At 47.1% G+C, this 20550-nt stretch overlaps 1 protein-coding gene across 10 annotated transcripts in view; it reads left to right on the forward strand.

Moving 5' to 3' along the window:
• The window catches only part of TRAF3IP1 (TRAF3 interacting protein 1), a 225439-nt gene that overhangs the window by 82387 nt on the left and 122502 nt on the right, over positions 1-20550 (forward strand). For 9 of the 10 annotated variants that reach the window (XM_042859580.2, XM_042859581.2, XM_042859585.2 and 6 more), the window contains exons 1-3: positions 12709-12944; positions 15197-15265; positions 16182-16343. In XM_042859580.2, the coding sequence (XP_042715514.2) occupies positions 12822-12944; positions 15197-15265; positions 16182-16343 (354 nt within the window). In that variant the 5' untranslated portion in view covers positions 12709-12821. Of the gene's footprint in view, positions 1-12708; positions 12945-15196; positions 15266-16181; positions 16344-20550 lie in introns of those variants that run through there. The other variant, XM_065561149.1, reaches the window with a different exon arrangement.

Genomic DNA, 20550 nt, shown 5'->3' on the forward strand with positions numbered 1-20550 from the left:
AAGAGGAAATCACATATGTAATTTTATTTTTTTTTTAGTTTCTTAAATTCTTCAAAAGAGTTAGTGTCATTTCTGTTCAAAACCATTTGAAGAACCTTTTCAATGGATATTGTTTGTTAGCACTCTGCAGCATCTCAAAGGTGCCTTATAATGTAATCAATTCTTTTTTCATTTTCGCATATTACTGTAGCTTCAGCTACACAGGACTGAATTATGGTAGAGTGGCTAACTCCCTGCATCAGCCTGGTTGGCTGTGTCAGTAAACTCTCACAACTACTGTAGATTGTAAGGCTAGTGCATGGAAAGCATCTGGCCTCTCTCTTAACATCCAGTGTAACCCATTAGACCAGCTGTCCATGCCCACAATGTACTTGCGTTTACAAAAGGCTTTAGTTTAAGGTGCTTTAGAAGAGATTAATTATTAAGGAAAATAAGCTACCACAATGTAAAGGGCAAAATCCTCTTGTGAACTGAACCATGTTGAAGCCATAGAAAACAGCAGTATAATAAAAGAGCTGATCCAGGGAAAGAGCAGTAAATGAATGGGATAATCTAGGTGGTAGCATGAAGATTAGTGTTACAATACAAACCGGGGGTCCTGTAACATCATAAACGAGGAGTGGCTAAACTTACTGACCCTCTGAGCCGCATATGATAATCTTCAGAAGTTCGAGAGCTGCAAGACACAGACCTGCCCTGCAGGGCGTGGGGCTAAAGCCCTTAGACCCTCCTCCCTGCAGGGCAGAAAACCCTAGTCCCCCCACCCTGCTGCAGGGCAGAAGCCCCGAGCTTCTCCCCCCCCACTTGCAGGCCCAGTTTGGTGGGGGAGAAGCGTGGGGGTGGGGGGTCCGCAAGGCACATTTTAACTGTAAAAGAGCCACATGTGGCTCACGAGCTGCAGTTTAGCCATGCCTGTCATAAACCATGGCCAAGGGAGTCTTCCAACCCCCCACAGGGGATTATAGCCTTGTTCTTTAAAACAATATTTTTAAATATATTTCACCCGAAATACTACATTAAAAGAAAATGATTGAGGTTGCAAAGTCAAGCACTCAAAAGTGAGGAAATGTCAGATTTACAGTTGCCTGTGTAACCATAATTTGGCCCCCTTGTATATCCATCCTGTGTACTGACTGAGGAAAAAAATAGCATGTGAGCATGTAATTAAAGACTGTTTCACAATGCATATGCACAAAGGACTGAATTAAGGCTGCACAGGCAACTGTATAGCTGGCATTTCCTAACTTTCAAGTGCTTGACTTTGCAGCTGAAATAATGGTCTTTCAACAGTTTTTCTGTGTGTAGTTACCTAAGTGTGTGTGTTTTATCCAAAACATTCTCCTTTGTGCTTGAATCTTCTGTAGGGTTTGAACCCAGGGCCTTCAGCACAGATTGCTGCCTAAGCTCTAGGTAGCAGTAGGAGGAGGCTATTGTTCCAGATAGGATGGTGTGGGGCAGGGTTCCTGCCCATCTCTCTCTTTCTGCCCGGGAGTTGGAGGAGTTCCTGCCTAGGTGGTGCTTCTGGGGGCAGTGTCAATGGCCACTGGGGCCATGCAGTGGGTCTGCAGATGTATGGGGGAGTCCAGCTAAGCTCTCCTCCTCCCCTCTTCCTACTGTAGCTGCTTGCTGGTGTTCCCAGTCCAGTGTGTGATGCTGCTGCTTGGCGTGAGCCTGGATCTCCAGAATGTTCAGTGAGACTTACTCGAAAGCCTCACTAAAGTCAAGATATACCACATCTACCTCTTCCCCCCATCCACGAGGCTTGTTACCTTGTCAAAGAAAGCTATTAAGTTGGTTTCACACAATTTGTTTATAAATCCATGCTGACTGTTACTTATCACCTTATTATCTTCTTCTAAGTGTGTACAATCTGATTTCTTAATTATTTGCTCCATTATCTTTCCGGGTATTGAAGTTAAGCTGACTGGTCTGTAATTCCCCAGGTTGTCCTTATTTCCCTTTTTGTAGATGGGCACTATATTTGCCCTTTTCCAGTCCTCTGGAATCTCTCCCATCTTCCATGACTTTTCAAAGATATCTAATATCTAATGGCTCAGATATCTTCTCAGTCAGCTCCTTGAGTATTCTAGGAAGTATTTCAGCAGGCCTTGGTGACTTGAAGACATCTAACTTGTCTAAGTAACTTTTAACTTGTTCTTTTCCGATTTTAGCCTCTGATCCTACCTCATTTTCACTGGCATTCACTAAGTTAGATGTCCAATCACTACTACCTTTTTTTGTGACGCAAAACAAACAGAAAATATAGGGGTCACTACCACAAGAAGTGAATCAAAGTCCTGCATCCATGATCTTCACAGCTGACCGCTCTCATTTTTGACCCTACCCTCCATTCCCCTCTACTGCTCTCTTCTCTTTCAGATACCCAGCAGTGGTGTCCCCAACCTCCTCCAGCTCTTTACCTTGCCAGCATCACTGATTGGGTGAAATGTAGTAATTGACAGGTGTGGTGTGTCCTATATTTTTGCAGTGTATTTAATCTTACACTCCACTACATCCAATGATCTTAAATATATTAATGACTTGGGGTGAGGTTGAAGCTAGATAGCAAGTTGTTGAAGTGTGCAGATATCACGTTTTGGTTAGGAAAAATGAAGGTGAAATTCCCGCTGGATTTTTAAACATCTTGGATGAGTTGAGCCAGAAGATGAATGGTAAAATGGAAATCCAAAGAATTAAATTACACTAGAGCATGTGCCCACTATTTGGTAGATTACTGTGTCCAATTTCAGCCACTTCACCTCAAGAGAGAGAGTTTGCAGTGTTGTTGTAGCCATGTTCGTCCCAAGATATGGGAGAGACAAGGTGGGGTTAGGGAATATCTTTTATTGGACCAAATTCTGTTGGTGAAAGAGACATGCTTTTGAGCTACACAGAGCTCTTCTTCAGGTCTAGAGATGGTATTCAGAGTGTCACAGCTAAATACAAGGTGGAACAGATTGTAAAGCATAAAGAGTTAACACATGTTGCAAGAGACCATTCAGGGTTTCAAAAAGCATGCGGTGTACCTCATCCAGTGCACTAAATGCCCCAATAACAATTATGTGGGTGAAACCAGACAGTCACTATGCTCTCGAATGAACTCACACAGAAAAATGATGAAAGACAAAAACACCTTATTACCCGTGGGTGAACGCTTTTCACAAAACGATCACTCCATATCTGACTTTTTAATCCTCATTCCTCAAAAGAAACCTGCATAATGCCTTCAAAAGATGAGCCAAGGAACTTGAATTTATAACTTGGCTGGACACTAAAAATAATCAACTCAGTAAAAACACCGGATTTATGGTTCATTACAACAATCTGTAACCCACTAACCCTCCTTAGTCCTGTGACTGCAGAGGCATTAACTGCCTACGTCAGCTTGAATGGTCTCTTGCAACATGTGTTAGCTCCTTATGTTTAACAATCTTTTCCACCTTGTATTTAGCTGTGACACTCTCAGTACATTTCCCAGAACTGATGAAGAGCTCTGTGTAAACTCGAAAGCTTGTCTCTTCCACCAGGAGAAGTTGGTCCAATAAAAGATATTACCTTGCCCACCTTGTCTCTCAATGGAAAGAGAGTAGATTCAGAGAATGGCAGTAGCTGGAGGCTTGTTGTAACATGTTCCTTCACTAGACACAATGGGAACCGCTTCTCCTGATTGTGCAAGCCGGTTTGTTTCATCTATACCCATTAGTTACAAAGTCCATTTTATTTGATTCAATAGAATAAAACAAACAAGATTTTCTATTAACATTCAATGGTGTATATGTGTTACAATATGAAGGCTGGTTATCATAGTTTGGGTCTTATTCAGAGCAACCAAACACAGATAAGCCAGCCAGATTTGTACTAGGGATCAGACCAGTCCCTCTAATCAATAGCTTGAGCAGATAAACATAAAACAGAAATAAAATGCTTTAAAATGTTTGGTACAGAAATTGAATGTAAGTGATCAAAAGGAACAGGAAGTGTTTATCATGGAAACCAGAAAGCCGTACACTTCTAAGCATTATCTCTGAACACAGTGTATTTGCTGCCATAGTATTTTAAGGTGTGTTTGCGGGGTGACTAATTAGGAGCTTTCATATCTGAAAAACAACCCATACAGACACCTCAATCTCTTTCTTGTTTTCCACCTAGAGCAAAACAGAGGCAATAGCTTTTTTTTTATCACGCTTGGGGGAGAAGAGGAGGGAAAAATCAGCTTTGCCTATAAGTGGAATAAGACAAAGAAGCAGTTGTGGTTCTGGGACACGTTTCACTAGCCAGATCATTGCTGGGTGCAGCAGCTGAGAAATGGAGCCATTGTGGAGCTGAAATCCTACACGAACTGCCAGAGCCAGAAAATAAAAAAAATAGCATCAAAGCAGTGTGGATAAATCTCTAATTTCCGTGTAGGTCTCATGATAGATATGGAAGGTCACTTCTGATTATGCTAATTAAGCATTGTGGGCCAGATCCTCAGCTGGTGTATGCAGGTCCATTGAATCCGGTCCCTTCTTTAAATACAAAAGCTAGTTTTAAACTGTACTTACAACTGCTTGTAGCATCCATTCACTGAAATGCTTACAACTAAATCACTTCTTCTTTCTAGCTGACTTGCTGCAATGTGTTTTATCCTAATCCATATGGGCCAGATTTTCAAATGTGCTTGGCCCTTGATAGCTTATTGTTTTCATCCAGGCTGCTGAGCACTTCATTTGATGTGCTCAAATTGGAGCAGAACAGCCACTGGTATTTATGGCTATTTCTACTCTGCAGCTGGGTGCGAGCCGCCAAATCCAGGTACACAGATTCAAGCTAGCGGGGCTCGAGCTAGCACACTAACAATAGTAGTGTGGACACTGTGGCTCAGGCTTTCAAGACTAGGGGCAATGGAGAGAAAGCAGCCTTAATTAACCGGTAGAGAAGACTGGAAATATAGAGCGTTTTCTCCCTGGAAACCTTAAACTGTCTTTGAAATTAAAAGCTTAAATGAAAATAAGCATTTAGGGTCTGGCCTCTCAACGACTGAAAGTTTGATAAAGCAAAGCCTCGGGCAGGATCTGCTAAACAAATACATTGTGTATGTGCAGAGCCACAATATATGTTGTTTAAAATAACTGACTAAAGTCCAAGTTCCACACTGAGTAGCAGTTCATAGAATCATAGAATATCAGGGTTGGAAGGGACCTCAGGACGTCATCTAGTCCAACCCCCTGCTCAAAGCAGGACCAACTCCAACTAAATCATCCCAGCCAAGGCTTTGTCAAGCTGGGCCTTAAAAACCTCTAAGGAAGGAGATTCCACTGCCTCCCTAGATAACCCATTCCAGTGCTTCACCACCCTCCTAGTGAAATAGTGTTTCCTAATATCCAACCTAGACCTCCCGCACTGCAACTTGAGACCATTGCTCCTTGTTCTGTCATCTGCCACCACTGAGAACAGCCTAGTTCCATCCTCTTTGGAACCCCCCTTCAGGTAGTTGAAGGCTGCTATCAAATCCCCCCTCACTCTTCTCTTCTGCAGACTACATAAGCCAAGTTCCCTCAGCTTCTCCTCATGTGCCCCAGCCCCCAATCAGTTTCATTGCCCTCTGCTGGACTCTCTCCAATTTGTCCACATCCTTTCTGTAGTGTGGGCCCCAAAACTGGACATAGTAGTCCAGCTGTGGCCTCGTCAGTGCTGAGCAGAGGTGAATAATCACTTCCCTCGATCTGCTGGCAGTGCTCCTACTAATGCAGCCCAATATGCCGCTGGCCTTCTTGGCAACAACGGCACACTGTTGACTCATATCCGGCTTCTTGTCCATAGTAATCCCTTTTCTGCCGGTTAGCCAGTCGGCCCCCAGCCTGTAGCAGTGCACGAGATTCTTCCATCCTAAGTGCAGGACTCTGCACTTGTCCTTGTTGAACCTCATCTGATTTCTTTCGGCCCAATCCTCCAATTTGTCTAGGTCACTCTGGACCATATACCTACCCTCCAGCATATCTACCTCTCCCCCCATCTTAGTGTCATCTGCGAACTTGCTGAGGGTGCAATCCATCCCATCATCCAGATCATTAATGAAGATGTTGAACAAAACCGGCTCCAGGATTGACCCCTGGGGCACTCCGCTTGATACTGGCTGCCAACTAGATATTGAGCCGTTGATCACTACCCGTTGAGCCTGACGATCTAGCCAGCTTTCTATCCACCTTACAGTCCATTCATCCATCCCATACTTCTTTAATTTGCTGGCAAGAATTCTGTGGGAGACCGTACAAAAGCTTTGCTAAAGTCAAGGTATATCACGTCCACTGCTTTCCCCATTTCCACAGAGCCAGTTATCTCATCATAGAAGGCAATCAGGTTGATCAGGCATGACTTGCCCTTGGTGAATCCATGTTGACTGGTCCTGATCACCTTCCTCTCCTCCAAGTGCTTCAAAATGGATTCCTTGAGGACCTGCTACATGATTTTTCCAGGGATTGAGGCGAGGCTGTAGTTCCCCAGATTCTCCTTCTTCCCTTTTTAAAAGATGGGCACTATATTTGCCTTTTTCCAATTGTCTGGGATCTCCCCCGATTGCCATGAGTTTTCAAAGATAATGGCCAATGGCTCTACAATCACATCATCCAACTCCCTCAGCACCCTTGGATGCATTGCATCCAGCCCCATGGACTTGTGCTCGTCCAGCTTTTCTAAATAGTCCCTAACCTGTTCTTTCACCACTGAGGGCTGCTCACCTCCTCCCCATACTGTGCTGCCTAGTATAGCAGGCTGGGAGCTGACCTTGTCTGTGAAGACCGAGGCAAAAAAAGCATTGAGTACTTCAGCTTTTTCCACATCATCTGTCACTAGGTTGCCTCCCCCATTCAGTAAGGGTCCCAGACTTTCCCTTACCTTCTTCTTGCTGTTAACATACCAGTAGAAACCCTTCTTGTTACCTTTCACGTCCCTTGCTAGCTGCAACTCCAATTGTGCTTTGGCCTTCCTGATTACACCTCTGCATGCTCGAGCAATATTTTTATACTCCTCCCTAGTCATCTGTCCAAGTTTCCACTTCTTGTAAGATTCCTTTTTGTGTTTAAGCTCACTGAAAATTTCTCTGTTAAGCCAAGCTGGTCGCCTGCCATATTTGCTATTCTTTCTGCACATCGGGATGATCTGTTCCTGCACCCTCAGTAAGGCTTCTTTAAAATAGTTGTGTGCATCCATGTTCTATGGGAAGATTTTGGCCCTTGAGGACTAATAATTATTTTTAAAACATTGAATATAAGGGGTGGAAAGTTCAAAATAATGTTCCAAGAAAGTCTGTTCCTTAGGACATGGCAATTCTTTCCTAGTTCTAAGTTTTCTGGTTACTTCTCTTGATTTTGACTTGCATTGTGTGGTTGTTTCAAAGGCAAATGATTTTTAATGTAAGCTTTTTAAAAATTCCACATTGTAGGGTTTTCTGAAACCCTACAGCGTATTGTGCACAGCTGTAAGCTGCTTGTTTTCGGGTTTTCAATATATGCTGTAAACAGAATGCTCCACTGTTAGTGTCTGGGGAACAGTGTTGCACTGGCAGCTCATCCTCAGCTGATTATCCACCATGACCCCCACATCTTTTCCAGAGTCACTACTTCCCAGGATAGAGGCCCCCGCCCTTCTGGCCTACATTCTTTGTTCCTAGACATATCTATTTAGCCATATTAAAATGCATGTGTCTGCTTGTGCCCAGTTTAGCAAACAATCCAGATTACTCTGGATCAGTGACCTGTCCTCTTCATTATTTACCCCTCCCCCAATTGTTGTGTTCTGTTTCCACATCCAGAAAATGTCTCTTTTCTCCATTGGGTGCTCCCAGAAATTGAATGGAAATACTTCACTCAGCTCTCTACCCCACCGATAAGAGCTCTCTAGCCTTCATATTTCTCCCCTTTTCACAGATCCCACCTCTGACACCACATCACATGTTCCCACCTTAATATGGTGGGATTGAATGGAGCTCCCAACCAGCGGCACTTCTAGCCATAGGCCCCAAAAAGGAAATAGAGACCAAGTCCAAGCCTCAAGCCTTCTCTGCGTCATTGCTCCAGGACACGGCCTTCAATTCCAAGTGCTTCTCTTTGGGTCCAAAGGGATTTACATTGTTTTTGTGGCTTGTTAGCCTCTGACTCTCCAGCTAAACCAACCCACCCTTTCTCAGGATACCACCTCGCCATCCAAATAAACACTAAAGTTCACATTTAACAGAACCCCTGAAGACTCTCCCTCCCAGTCCTTCTCAGGCATTGCAAACTCTCCATGGAGAGCCAGTGGCAGAAGTCCAAATAAACCAGACAGTTCCAAAATAAACACAATTCCTCCTCCCCAGTTTCTTCTTCCCACTCTTCTGGATTCCTGTGAGACTCCTTCCAAAGTCCTTGGATGTAGGAAACTGTCAGCACCTCCTACTCTTCCCAGGCGCCTGAGGTCCTCTGAGGCAGTTGGTCTGGGAATCTCATCAGTTTCAGATTGTTTCAAACTGAGAAAAAAGAGACAAACTACTTCCCTCCAAGCTCTTTGTGCTGAAGTACCTGCTCTCATGAGCTCAGCAGCAAACTCTCCTGCTGCTTGGCACCCTCCCTTGCCTGAACTAATGTGAATTTGTCATCTTCCCACCTCCTATTTTTGCTCCTGAAGCAGATTCTGAGAATCCTGTTCAGTCACATTCTTACTCAGCCTCTCCATTACCCCGCAGCACTTGAATTTGAGTATGTCTGAGGGAATACTGTAGTTTTGGAAAGGAAAGTTGAGAGGGATTAGTGAACCTGTAACAATTCCTACTTTATTGCTGCTCAAGGGTGTTCTTTAGCAGAGCAGCTGAGCTGGGAGGTTGGGCTGATAAAGGTGTATGCAGTCATAATGTACCACAAGAAACCTGATTTTTCATAGGCATATCAAAATTTTAATTCCAAACATTAGTGGCAGTGTGTGTAAAAAGGACCAGGTCTTCTTTAGGACACACATGCGACAGCTGCAGTGGGGCGTGCCTTGAACTGGCAGGGGGGAATCGTAGAGTTGGAAGGGCTGTGATGAGAGTAGCAACGGGGCAGGTGTAACCCCTGCACAGCCAGAGGGAATGGTGTGGTGCATGGTGGGATGTTCACATCTGACTTCATGACAGTGCTGGGATTTTGGTTCCTCTTTTCTTTCCCCTTAGGGCTTTGTTCTGGCTCCTATGGGGAGAGTGCAAATGGGCTCAGGGATTGCTCCAAAGACTTTTGAAGTCTAGATCTTCCTGCAACAGAAGTTGCTGGGCTTTGTATCTCTTTGCCATCTCTGGGGGTCTGAGCCAGGGTTTGGGGTCAGTCTCTGGGAAGCCATATGTGCTGGGATCAGACTTTCCCAGAATGGGAAATCCCAAGGCTTTACCAGTCTCTGTCATGCAGGATCCACACAGACCACAGAGCTCCCAGCCTCTCATTAAGTCACCAGCCTAGTGGGAACTGCAGGAAACCACTGAGAGGCCTGCTGGAATGGGAGCCAGACCAGCTTGGGTCCTCAGGGAGAGAGGGCTTGGGGGAGTCCCTTGTATAGGGGTGGCACAGCAGGCAGGGGCTGAGCCCACAGGCACCTTAGTGTTTGTACCACTGTGGTGAGATCAAAGGTGGGAGGGGGCTGCTCTGCTGGTTTTAGGGGCTTATGGGTGAGGAAAACTGTACTGTGGTTTCACATAGGGTGACCAGGTGTCCAGTTTTTGACCGGAACACCTGGTTGAAAAGGGACCCTGGCTGCTCTGGTCAGCACTGCCATCCAGGCTGTTAAAAGTCCAGTTGGCGGTGCTGTGGTGCTAAGGCAGGCTAGTCCCTACCTGTCCTGGCACTGCGATGCACCCTGGAAGCGGCCAACAGGTCCGGTTCCAAGCCGGGGGGGTGGGGGGGGGGCATGGGGCTCCATGTGCTGCCCCCGCCCCTAGCACCGGCTCTGCACTCCCATTGGCCAGGAACCAGCCAACAGGAGCTGAGGCAGGAAGCGGTGCCTGCGGGCGAGAGTGGCGCGTGGAGCCCTCTAGCCCTCCCCGCCTAGGACCTGGACCTGCTGGCTGTTTCTAGACGCATACAGCACGGTGCCAGGACAGGCAGGCAGCCTGCCGTAGCCCGCCGCTGGCTGGGAGCTGCCCAAGGTAAGTCCATGCCCCAACCCCCAGCCCTGAGCCCCCACAAACTCAGAGCCCCTCCTGCACCCCAAGCCCCTCATCCCCAGCACCATCCCAGAGCCTGTACCCCTGCCCTAGCCCAGAGGCCCCTCCCACATCCTGAACCCCTCATCCCTGGCCCCACTCCAGAGCCCTCACCCGGTCTTGTACCCCAACCCCCTGCCTCAAACCACACCCTGGTCTTGCACTCTGAATTCCTTGGCCCCACCCCCCCCAGCCTGGAGCCCCCTCCTGCACCCCAAACCCTCATCCCCAGTCCCACTCCAGAGTCTGCACCCCCAGCCAGAACCCTCACCCCCTCCCGCACCCCAAACCCCTCATCCCCAGCCCCACCCCAGAACCTGCAACCCCAGCTGGAACCCTCACCCCCTTCCACACCCCAACCTCCTGCCCCAGCCTGGAACCCCCTCCAGCATCCTGAACCCCTCATTGCTACCCCACCCCATTGCCAGTTAGCACCCTCACCCCCTTCCTGCACCCCAAACCCCTGCCCCAGCCCAGGGAAAGTGAGTGAGGGTGGGGGAGAATGAGCCACTGAGGGAGGGGGAATGTAGTGAGCAGGGGCAGGGCCTCAGGAAGGGGTGGGGCTAAGATGTTTGGTTTTGTGTGATTAGAATATTGGCAACAGCAAAGCAAGCAGTTGCTTGGGGTGGCAAATTTGCATGGGCACAAGAATCCAGCATGGGAGCTGAGAACCAACAGGAGGCCCTGGGAGCTGTAGTTCCCTGGTTAGCTCCCTGCCTATAGAGCCAGCCCTGGAGCAGGGAAAGAACTACATTTCCCAGCATTCCCTTGGCCACAATTAACAGGAAAGGGAGGGGGAAGGAGTATGGAACTGAAACCTCATGCTGCAGCTTGCTGTGAATGGTAGGGACAGAGCCAGCTCTAGGTTTTTTGCTGTCCTGAACCCCAGTGTTGCCCCAGCCCTGGATTCTCCCCTGCCCACACCCCCTGCTGCCCCAGCTCTGGCCCCCACCTGCACCCCCCTGCTGCCCCAGCCCTGTGCTCTCCCCCCACCTGCATCTCCTGCCACCCCAGCCCTGGGCTCTCCTCCCTCTCCCCACCCACATCTCCTGCCACACCAGCCCTGGGCTCTTCTCCCCCCCCCCCACACCTGCACCCCCTGCCGCCCCAGCTCTGGCCCTCACCTGCACCTCCTGCTGCCCCAGCCCTGGGCTCTTCTCCCCCCCCCCCACACCTGCACCCCCTGCTGCCCCAGCTCTGGCCCCCACCTGCACCTCCTGCCGCCCCAGCCCTGGGCTCTTCTCCCCCCCCCCCCCCACACCTCCTGCCGCCCCAGCCCTGGGCTCTCCCCCAAAGAAAGAATTGGGTGGACTAAATGGACAGTGCACCTCTCTATCTGAAGTTTAGCAAGGAAGGTACGTGGAACCCACTAGAATTTAAAATGAAATGTAAGGGAGGGGAGGCTCTGGACCTGGGCAGCTTTAGATACAGTACCAGGCACGTAGGAGGATTTACACTTCTGAGCCATGGAAGCAGAAATTGACTTTTCCTTTCCAGATTTAGCTAATATTCAGAAAGGGAATCTAGCACCTGCCTTCCAGATTTGAACACCCCAAAATTCAGGAGTGCGCAAGCTCAAATTGGGCAGCTGTTACTTAATTTCTCCCAAATCAAATATACTGATCCACTGTAACTTGCTGTAGAAAAAGTAGAATAAATTGAGCAAGAAATGCTTCCCAGTGGTTATTAGAACTGGAATTGCTATTTTCAACAGCCATCGCTTTTTTTTTTTTAGTTTTGGTTTTATTTGTTTAAAAGGAAGACAGTGATATTGCATTGGCAAATTCCCCATAGAAACAAAGAATGGATCAAAAGAATAATAAAGGCACCTCAACTTTCCTCATTTGTGTAGGACAGTCTTATAATATGTATCCAGATATCCTTCAATCACACAAGCTGAAAATTGTTCCACTTTACTGCAGTTCTGTAACCATATGGGAGCCAATCCTGTCTGTAAAAAGAACAGGAGTACTTGTGGCACCTTAGAGACTAACAAATTTATTAAGTTCTTAAGTGGGCTGTAGTCCACGAAAGCTTATGGTCTAATAAATTTGTTAGTCTCTAAGGTGCCACAAGTACTCCTGTTCTTCTTTTTGCGGATACAGACTAACACGGCTGCTACTCTGAATCCTGTCTGTGTTCTGTGCACATCCAAAATTCCTGCTGAATGACCCGCCCTGGGAGCGAGTTACCAGTGACCCAGGGCTGGGGCGGCAGGAGGGTGCAGTTGGTGTGTGGGGAGAGAGAGAGCCCAGGCCTGGCAGGGGGGAGCCAAAAAATGTTTTGCTTGGGGCAGCAAAAAACCTAGAGCCGGCCCTGATTGGCAACCCTAGTTTCACATCTCCCCATTTGTATCCTGCACCCTTACTGGCACCATCCTGCCCTATTAGTGCCTCTCTGCCCCCCCCTTGGAGCCCGGATCGGGCCCTGCTCGGCCCCCGGAACGGAGGGGCGGGACCGCTGTAAGAGCGGGGGAATTCGGTGGGGGCGGGTCCCACACAGGGCTGTTCCGGCCTGTTGCTAGGACCGCGATGTGGGTAGTAACAGCTGTCTCGGCAGCTGCGCCTGCGCAGTCGAGGGCGGCGCGCGGCATACCGGGAGGGGTCGGAGCCCGAGCCGGCCCGGCTGGTGCTGAGGGGCCATGAACGGGGCCGTGGTGCGGCGCACGCAGGAGTCGCTGGGGCGGGTGATCCGTAAACCGCCCCTCACTGACCGGCTACTCAGCAAGCCCCCCTTCCGCTACCTGCACGACGTGATCGGCGAGGTGAGGCGCGGGGGGGCGGTTCCGGGCTCAGCCCCCGGGAGGCGGCGGCGGCGGCGGCACTGGGCTCCGCGTCACCCCGTTGCTAGGCGCCGCGGCGCGGAGATCCCCGTGAGCCCGGCTGGGAGCAGCGCCCCCGAGTGTGCGTTGCCCCGACCCCGTCTCCCCTACCTGCACCCTCAGCCCCTGCGCAGGGCCGCGGGCGCCCGGGCATGGGGGGAGGGCCTGGGAAGCCTCCTGGCCCAAAGCCGGGGGCAGGCGCTGGGAATAGGGGCGGATCGGAGCTGCCCCCTCCCCGGCACATGCAAGCTGCTGCCTTGAGTCTGGCTCCAGGCTGCTGAGGCCAAGCATGGGGTGTGTAACTAGAGCCCGGCCCCCTGGGGGGCAGCGTCGGCCTGGGGAGAGTGGTGAGCCCTATAACTGAGGGGAGACCTCCTTACCTGGTGGCTAGAGCAAGGGCTGCTCCGTGTAGGAGGCCTGGGGTTAGTTCCGGTACTTCCACTGGCCTGCAGTGTGGCCCTTGGCCAGTCACCTAGGCCTGGTCTAAGACACCTAAACTTAGGGCAACCTGGTTACATCGCTCAGGGCTGCGAACGATTTCACACCCTGTGCAGAGTAGTTAGGGCGACCTAACCCCTGCTGTGGACTCAACTAGGTTGACAGAAGAATTGTAGCTATCTACCTGCTTGGCAGGGGGGAGTTGTTATGGCAAGGAGAAACCCCTTCCGTCCCTGCAGTAAGTAATCTGTGCCATGCTTTTGCCTTCCTTTTCTCATGTGTGGGGGCAAGAGTTTTTGCCCATCTTCATCAAACTTATTAACAGCTGCGGATGAAAGATGATGCCAAAGTAGAAAGTATTTTTGGTCTTTAGAATCCCAGTTGATCTTTAGTACTACAGGAGATGCTTGTTTGCAGCAAACCTTGTAAGAGCAACCCCTGCTTATGAGTAAGGCTGCGGGTTTGTCATGGAAGTCACGGATTATGTGGCTTCTGCAGTGGCCCTAGGGTGACCAGACAGCAAGTGTGAAAAATCGGGATGGGGGGTGGGGGGTAATAGGATCCTATATAAGAAAAAGATCCAAAAATCAGGACTGTCCCTATAAAATCGGGACATCTGTTCACCCTAAGTGGCCCGTGCGGCTGGCCCAGGGGCTGCCTGAGGGGCTTGGGCAGCCCCTGGGCCAGCCACACCGGCTGCTGCTGGGGCAGTCTCGGGCCCCCTTGCCCCTCCCTATCCCCTTCCCAGCAGCAGCAGAAGTTTGGGTGCGTGCGTGTGGGATGGGGTTCGGCACGTGGAGCTAGGAGCTGAGGGAGGGATATGTCACCGTTTCTGGGGAGCTGCGAGGAGCTGGATAGGGAGCCTGCCAGCCCCACCATCCCCAGCACCAGAGGGGGTCTCAGGCCATGTGCTGCATCCCACCCAGCATCCACGGTGCCCCCTCGGCTACCCTCCCCTGCTCCAAGCAGCCTGGCGCCCCCTGAGCCGCCTCCCCACCCGATTTGGTCAGGGATGTATAGTAGAAGTCACGGACAGATTACTGGCCGTGAATTTTTGTTTACTGCCTGTGACCTGTCCATGACTTTTACTAAAAATACGTGTGACTAAAACGTAGCCTTACTTATGAGCAACTTTCTCCTGAGAACATTTCCCTACTGTGAATTGTCTGCACTCTCGGCAACAGCAACAGCTGCTTAGGAGCAACATAGCAAAAGGCACCGACATGTTGCTACTAATGAACATCTACTATATTATTTTCTGACAAATTTAATAAAAGGAGGTAGGTAAGCACTCCTACAAACTGGAAGATGTTCACAGAGCTTATGCTTTTTTACCTTCCTTGAAAGAAAAATGGATTACTTACTAGAAAATTTGAAATTCTCTGAACTCATAGTCTGTGCATGTCTATAAAGAAATCAACCACCAACAAGTTAGGCATTAACAGAATAAATCAAGACTGTAGTTAAAGCATAGAGCCTTGTGGGTGCATGAACCTTAATTTCCTATTTAAAAACAAAAAGGGGGATGCACGAATCTTCAGTACTGCTCAGATGTAATAATTGACAAGATTTTAAATGGCTTATTGAAACACATTACAGAAGTGATCATTGCAATATGGAAGATCTTTAAAACTGCCCCCAAAATAATTCAGCATGAAATAGTATCTCTCCAAATGATTGCAGGAAGCTCATAAAAGGTTTTTTCAAAAGCTTTCAAGTATTTTTTAGTAATTTACTGCGTTTCCTTTGCTTTGAAGGTAATTAGAGTGACTGGTTTTATGAATGGGCTTTACACAGATTTTGAGATGAAATCTGATAATGTTAAGGTGGGTATGAAATTTTCTTATTTTGTGTAGGAATTCTTTATAACTTGTCACCAGGTACTGTGACTTATTCATGTGTCACTGAATTCTATTTACTATGACAAACCTACACTCTTCTAAAGTTATGTTGTCAAGGACTGCTTTTTTTAAAGTATTGTGGTGATGTTTGTATTGTGGGTAGTGCCCAGTCACTGATCAAAACTCCACTGTGCCAGGCACTGTACAGATACAAAACAAAATTGTTTGAAAGATACTTATCTGTGTTTTTAATTAATCTGTTTAATATGTAGCTCAAGAAAATAGAACTCAGTGTCCGCACATCTTATAACGTACGTGAGATGAACAATGATTTGCAGTGTTGCTGTCGCTGTGTTGGTCCCAGGATAAGAGAGACAAGTAGTATCTTTTATTGGACCAGCTTCTGTTGGTGGAAGGCACAAGCTTTTGAGCTTCCTCAGGTCAAGGAGAAGGTAACTAGAGTGTCCAGGCTAAACTGCCCTCTTAATTTTAAGCAATCTCCTACAATACGTGTGAACCTTTTATGCTTAACAATCTGCCCCACTTCGTTAGCCGTGATACTTTGTTTACCTTCTCCAGACCTGAGGAAGAGCTCTGTGAAGGTCAAAAGCTTCTTCCTTCCAACAAGTGAAGTTGGTCTTATAAAATTTATTACTTCACCCACCTGGGGTCTCTCATAAAAAGTGATTGCAATGTAAAAAAATTGGAAGTCATATTTTAATTTTAATTTTGGATTACAACAGCTACCCATTATCAAATGCTTATTTCTAAAACAAAAATGCTTTGTAATAATAATGGATAATTTCATGTAGGAAAGTTTCTGTAAATATGCTATAAATCAGAGGTGAAATAGACTTTTAATAATGTATAACATTAATTCCCCCCCCTTCCCCCCCTCCAGGATAAAGATGCCAAAATCAGCTTTCTCCAGAAGGCTATTGATGTTGTCATAATGGTAACAGGGGAGCCATTGTCAGTGAAGCCGGCACGTATTGTAGCTGGACATGAACCTGAAAGAACGAATGAGTTTCTCCAAGCAATTGGAAAATGCTGTCTCAATAAGGTATGATTATACTGTCAGTGATTTACATGAATGGTTCCCAACCTTTTCAGTCCTGTGGGTGTCTCTTGTTAAACATAACCAATATGTGATTCATAGACTTCACGACCAGAAAGGACCGTCATGGTCATCTAGTCCAGGGGTGGTCAAACTGTGACTCATGAGCCACATCCAGCTCTTTTACAGTTAAAGTGAGGCTCCCGGAGCCCCTCACAACCCCCCATTCTTCGCCTACCAGACTGTGTGTGTGGGGGGGGCTCAGGGCTTCTGCCCTGTGGCGGGGTGGTGGGCTAGGGCTTCTGCCAGAGATGACTGATGCCTGCTGAGAGTGGGGGTACACAATTTAAAGATTGCCCCCCCAACAGCTTGAGTCATACCCCCCCAGGCACACCCCCTCTCTTCCCCTCCTTGAAGTGGCTCTCCCTGCAGCTCTCAGCTGTTGGCCGCTGCCTCTACCCAAGGCGCAGCTCCCAGTTTGCCGCTGGCTCCAGTAGTTACCATGTAGGGCGGGGCTGGCGGCACCATGTGGCTGAGCGGGGCCAGCAACCCCTGGCAAAAATTGTTGGGGAAGCATGTGACCCCATGTGTCCCCCTCCCACATTGCCTCTGGCTTCTGCCCAGTGGGGTGGGGTGGGGAGGTCTCAGGGCTTCAGCCCTGTGGGAGGCGCCTGCCAGGGCGTCAGCCCCATAGGGTGTACGTGCCATGGCTCAGGGCTTCAGCAGGAGTGGGATAGGGCTGAGGCCCCGAGACCCCCTTCCCTGCAGGGCGGAAGCCCCAAGCCCCAGCAGGTGCCTCCCATGGGGCTGAAGCCCTTAGCCCCAGCAGGCACTCCCCAGCTCTCGAACTTCTGAAGATTGTCGTATGTGGGTTGGAAGTTCAGGAAGTTTGGCCACCCCTGATCTAGTCTGACCTCCTGCACAGCACAGGCCAGGGAACCTCACCCATTCACTTCTGTAAAAGACCCTTAACCTCTGGCTGTGTTACTGATATCCTCAAATCATTGTTTAAAGACTTAAAAATACAGAGAATCCACCATTTACCCTAGTTCAAACCAGCCAGTGACCCATGCTGCAGAGGAAGGCGAAAAAAACCCGGGTCTCTGCCAATCTGCCTGGGAGAAAATTCATTCCCAACCCCAAATATGGTGATCAGTTAGAGACCCTGAGCATGTTGGTGAGACCCACCAACCAGACTCCTGGAAAGAATTATCTGTAGTAATTCAGATCCCTCTCTATCTAGTGTTCCATCTATGGCTGTAGGAGATAAATGCTAATAGCAGTCGTGGATGGGCCACATGCCATTGTAGGCAATCTCATCATACCGTCCCCCTCCATAAACTTATCAAGCTCCGTCTTGAAACAAATTGTTTTTTGCCCCCCACTATTTCCCTTGGAAGGCTGTTCCAGAACTTCACTCCTCTGATGGTTAGAAACCTTCGTATAATTTCAAGCCTAAACTTGTTGGCGGCCAGTTTATATCTATTTGTTCTTATCTCAGCATTGTCCTTTGACTTAAATAACTCCTCTCCCTCCCTGGTTTTTATCTCTCTGATGTATTTATAGAGAGCAATCATATCTCCCCTCAGCCTTCGTTTGGTTAGGGTAAACAAATCCAAGGTCCTTAAGTCTCCTCTCGTAAGGTAGGTTTTCCATTCCTCGGATCATCCTAGTAGACCTTCTCTGCACCTGTTCCAGTTTGAATTCATCTTTCTTAAACATGGGAGACCAGAATTGCACACAGTATTCCAAAAGAGGTCTCACCAATGCCTTGTGTAATGACAATAACACTTCTCTATCTCTACTGGAAATACCCCACCAAGTGCATTAGCCTTTTTCACAGCTGCATCATATTGGCAGCTCATAGTTATCCTGTAATAGACCAAGGTGTATTAGTCATTCTCCTCTTCTGTTTCTTCCAACTGATAAATCCTTAGTTTATATCAAAAATTCTTGTTATTAGTCCCTAAGTGTATGACCTTTCACTTTGTACTATTAAATTTCATCCCATTTCTATTAATCCAGTTTTCACGGTCCTCCAGATCTTCTTGTCTGATATTCCAGTCCTCCTCTCTATTGCCAATACCTCCCAACTTTGTGTCATCTGCAGATTTTATTAGCACACTCCTACTTGTGCCAAGGTCATTAATAAAAATGTTAAATAAGATTGGTCCCAAGACCGATCCCTGAGGAACTCTACTAGTAACCTCCCTCCAGTCTGACCATTCATCTTTCAGGATGACTGGTTATAGTCTCCTTTTAACCAGTTCGATTCCTGTATTAATCCCTAATTTAACTAATTTCTCACGTGGAACTGTATCAATGCCTTACTGAATTCAGGTAGATTAGATCTACTCCATTTCCTTTGTCTAGAGAATCGCTTATCTTCTCAAAGAAAGAGATCAGGTTGGTCTGGCATGGTCAACCTTTTGTAAAACCATGTTGTATTTTATCCCAATTACCACTTACCTGTATGCCCTTAACTACTTTCTCTTTCAAAATTTGTTCTAAGATCTTGCATACAATTGAGGTCAAACTAATGGTTTGTAGTTTCCTGCATTGCCTTTTTCCCCTTCTTAAATATAGGTACTATACTAGAAATTGTTCAGTCATAGCATCCGACCCCCGAGTTTATGGATTCATTAAAAATCCTTGCTATTGAGCTTGAAATTTCATGTGCCAGTTCCTTTAATAATCTTGGATGGAGATTATCCAGGCCCCCTGGATTTGGTCCCGTTAAGATGTTTGAATTTAACTTCTACCTCGGATATGGTGATTTCTACTTCCATATCCTTGTTTCCATTACTGATCCTGCCACTGTACCCAAGCTCCTCATTGCTCTTACCAAAAACTGAGGCAACGTATTCATTTAGGTGTTGGGCTATTCCTAGATTAGCTGTCATCTCCACCCCATCCTCACTGGTTAGCAGTCGCACTTCTTCTTTCCTTGTTTTCTTTTTCTTTATATAGCTAAAACCTTTTACTATTGGGTTTTAATTTCCCTTGCCAGTTCCAACTCTGCTTGGCTTTTGGCAATTTTTACTTTTCCCCCTACACTTTCTGACTTCCAAGAGATATTTTTCCTTGCTGATCCATCCCTTCTATTCCTTATAGGCAGGTGGTCTGCTTTCTCTTAATAACCGGTTTGAGATGCTTGGCCCTCAGTTTGGTCTGCAACTAGGGCTGTCAAGTGATTAAAAAAATTAATCGCAATTAATCGTGTGATTAAACAATAGAATACCATTTATTTTAAATATTTTTAGATGCTTACTACATTTTCAAATATATTAATTTCAATTACAACATGGAATACAACGTGTACAGTGCTCACTTTATATTTATATTTTATTACAAATATTTGCACTGGAAAAAGTAAAAAAAAATTGTATTTTGCAATTCACCTCATACAAGTACTGTAGTACAATCTCTTTACCATGAAAGTTGAATTTACAAATGTAGAATTATGTACAAAAAAAACTTTTATTTTTGAATGCTATGTAGAACTTTAGAGCCTACAAGTCCACTCAGTCCTACTTCTTGGTCAGCCAATCGCTCAGAAAAACAAGGTTGGTTACAATTTGCAGGAGGTAATGCTGCTTGCTTCTTGTTTACAATGTCACCTGAAAGTAAGAACAGGCGTTTGCATGCCACTGTTGTAGCAGGCATTGCAAGATATTTACGTGCCAGATACACTAAAGAGTCATATGTCCCTTCATTCTTCGACCACAATTCCAGAGGTCATGCTTCCATGCTGATGATGGGTTCTGCTTGATGATCCAAAGCAGTTCAGACTGACACATTTTCATTTTCATCTTGAGAGTCAGATGCCACCAGCAGAAGGTTGATTTTCTTTTTTGGTGTTTTGGGTTCTGTAGTTTCTGCATCAGAGTGGTGCTCTTTTAAGATTTCTAAAAGCATGCTCCACACCTCGTCCCTCTCAGATTTTGGACAGCACTTCAGATTCTTAAACCTTGGGTTATGTGCTGTAGTTATTTTTAGAAATCTCACATTGGTACCTTCTTTGCATTTTCTCAAATCTGCTGTGAAGGTGTTCTTAAAATGAACATGTGCTGGGTCATCATCTGAGACTGCTATAACATGAAATATATGCAGAATGTGGGTAAAACAGAGCAGGAGACATACAATTCCCCCCCCAAGGAGTATAGTCGCAAATTTAATTGATGCATTATTTTTTTAACGAGCATGATCAGCA

The sequence above is a fragment of the Chrysemys picta genome, chromosome 11, assembly GCF_011386835.1.
Source record: "Chrysemys picta bellii isolate R12L10 chromosome 11, ASM1138683v2, whole genome shotgun sequence".
Taxonomy (NCBI): domain Eukaryota; kingdom Metazoa; phylum Chordata; order Testudines; family Emydidae; genus Chrysemys; species Chrysemys picta.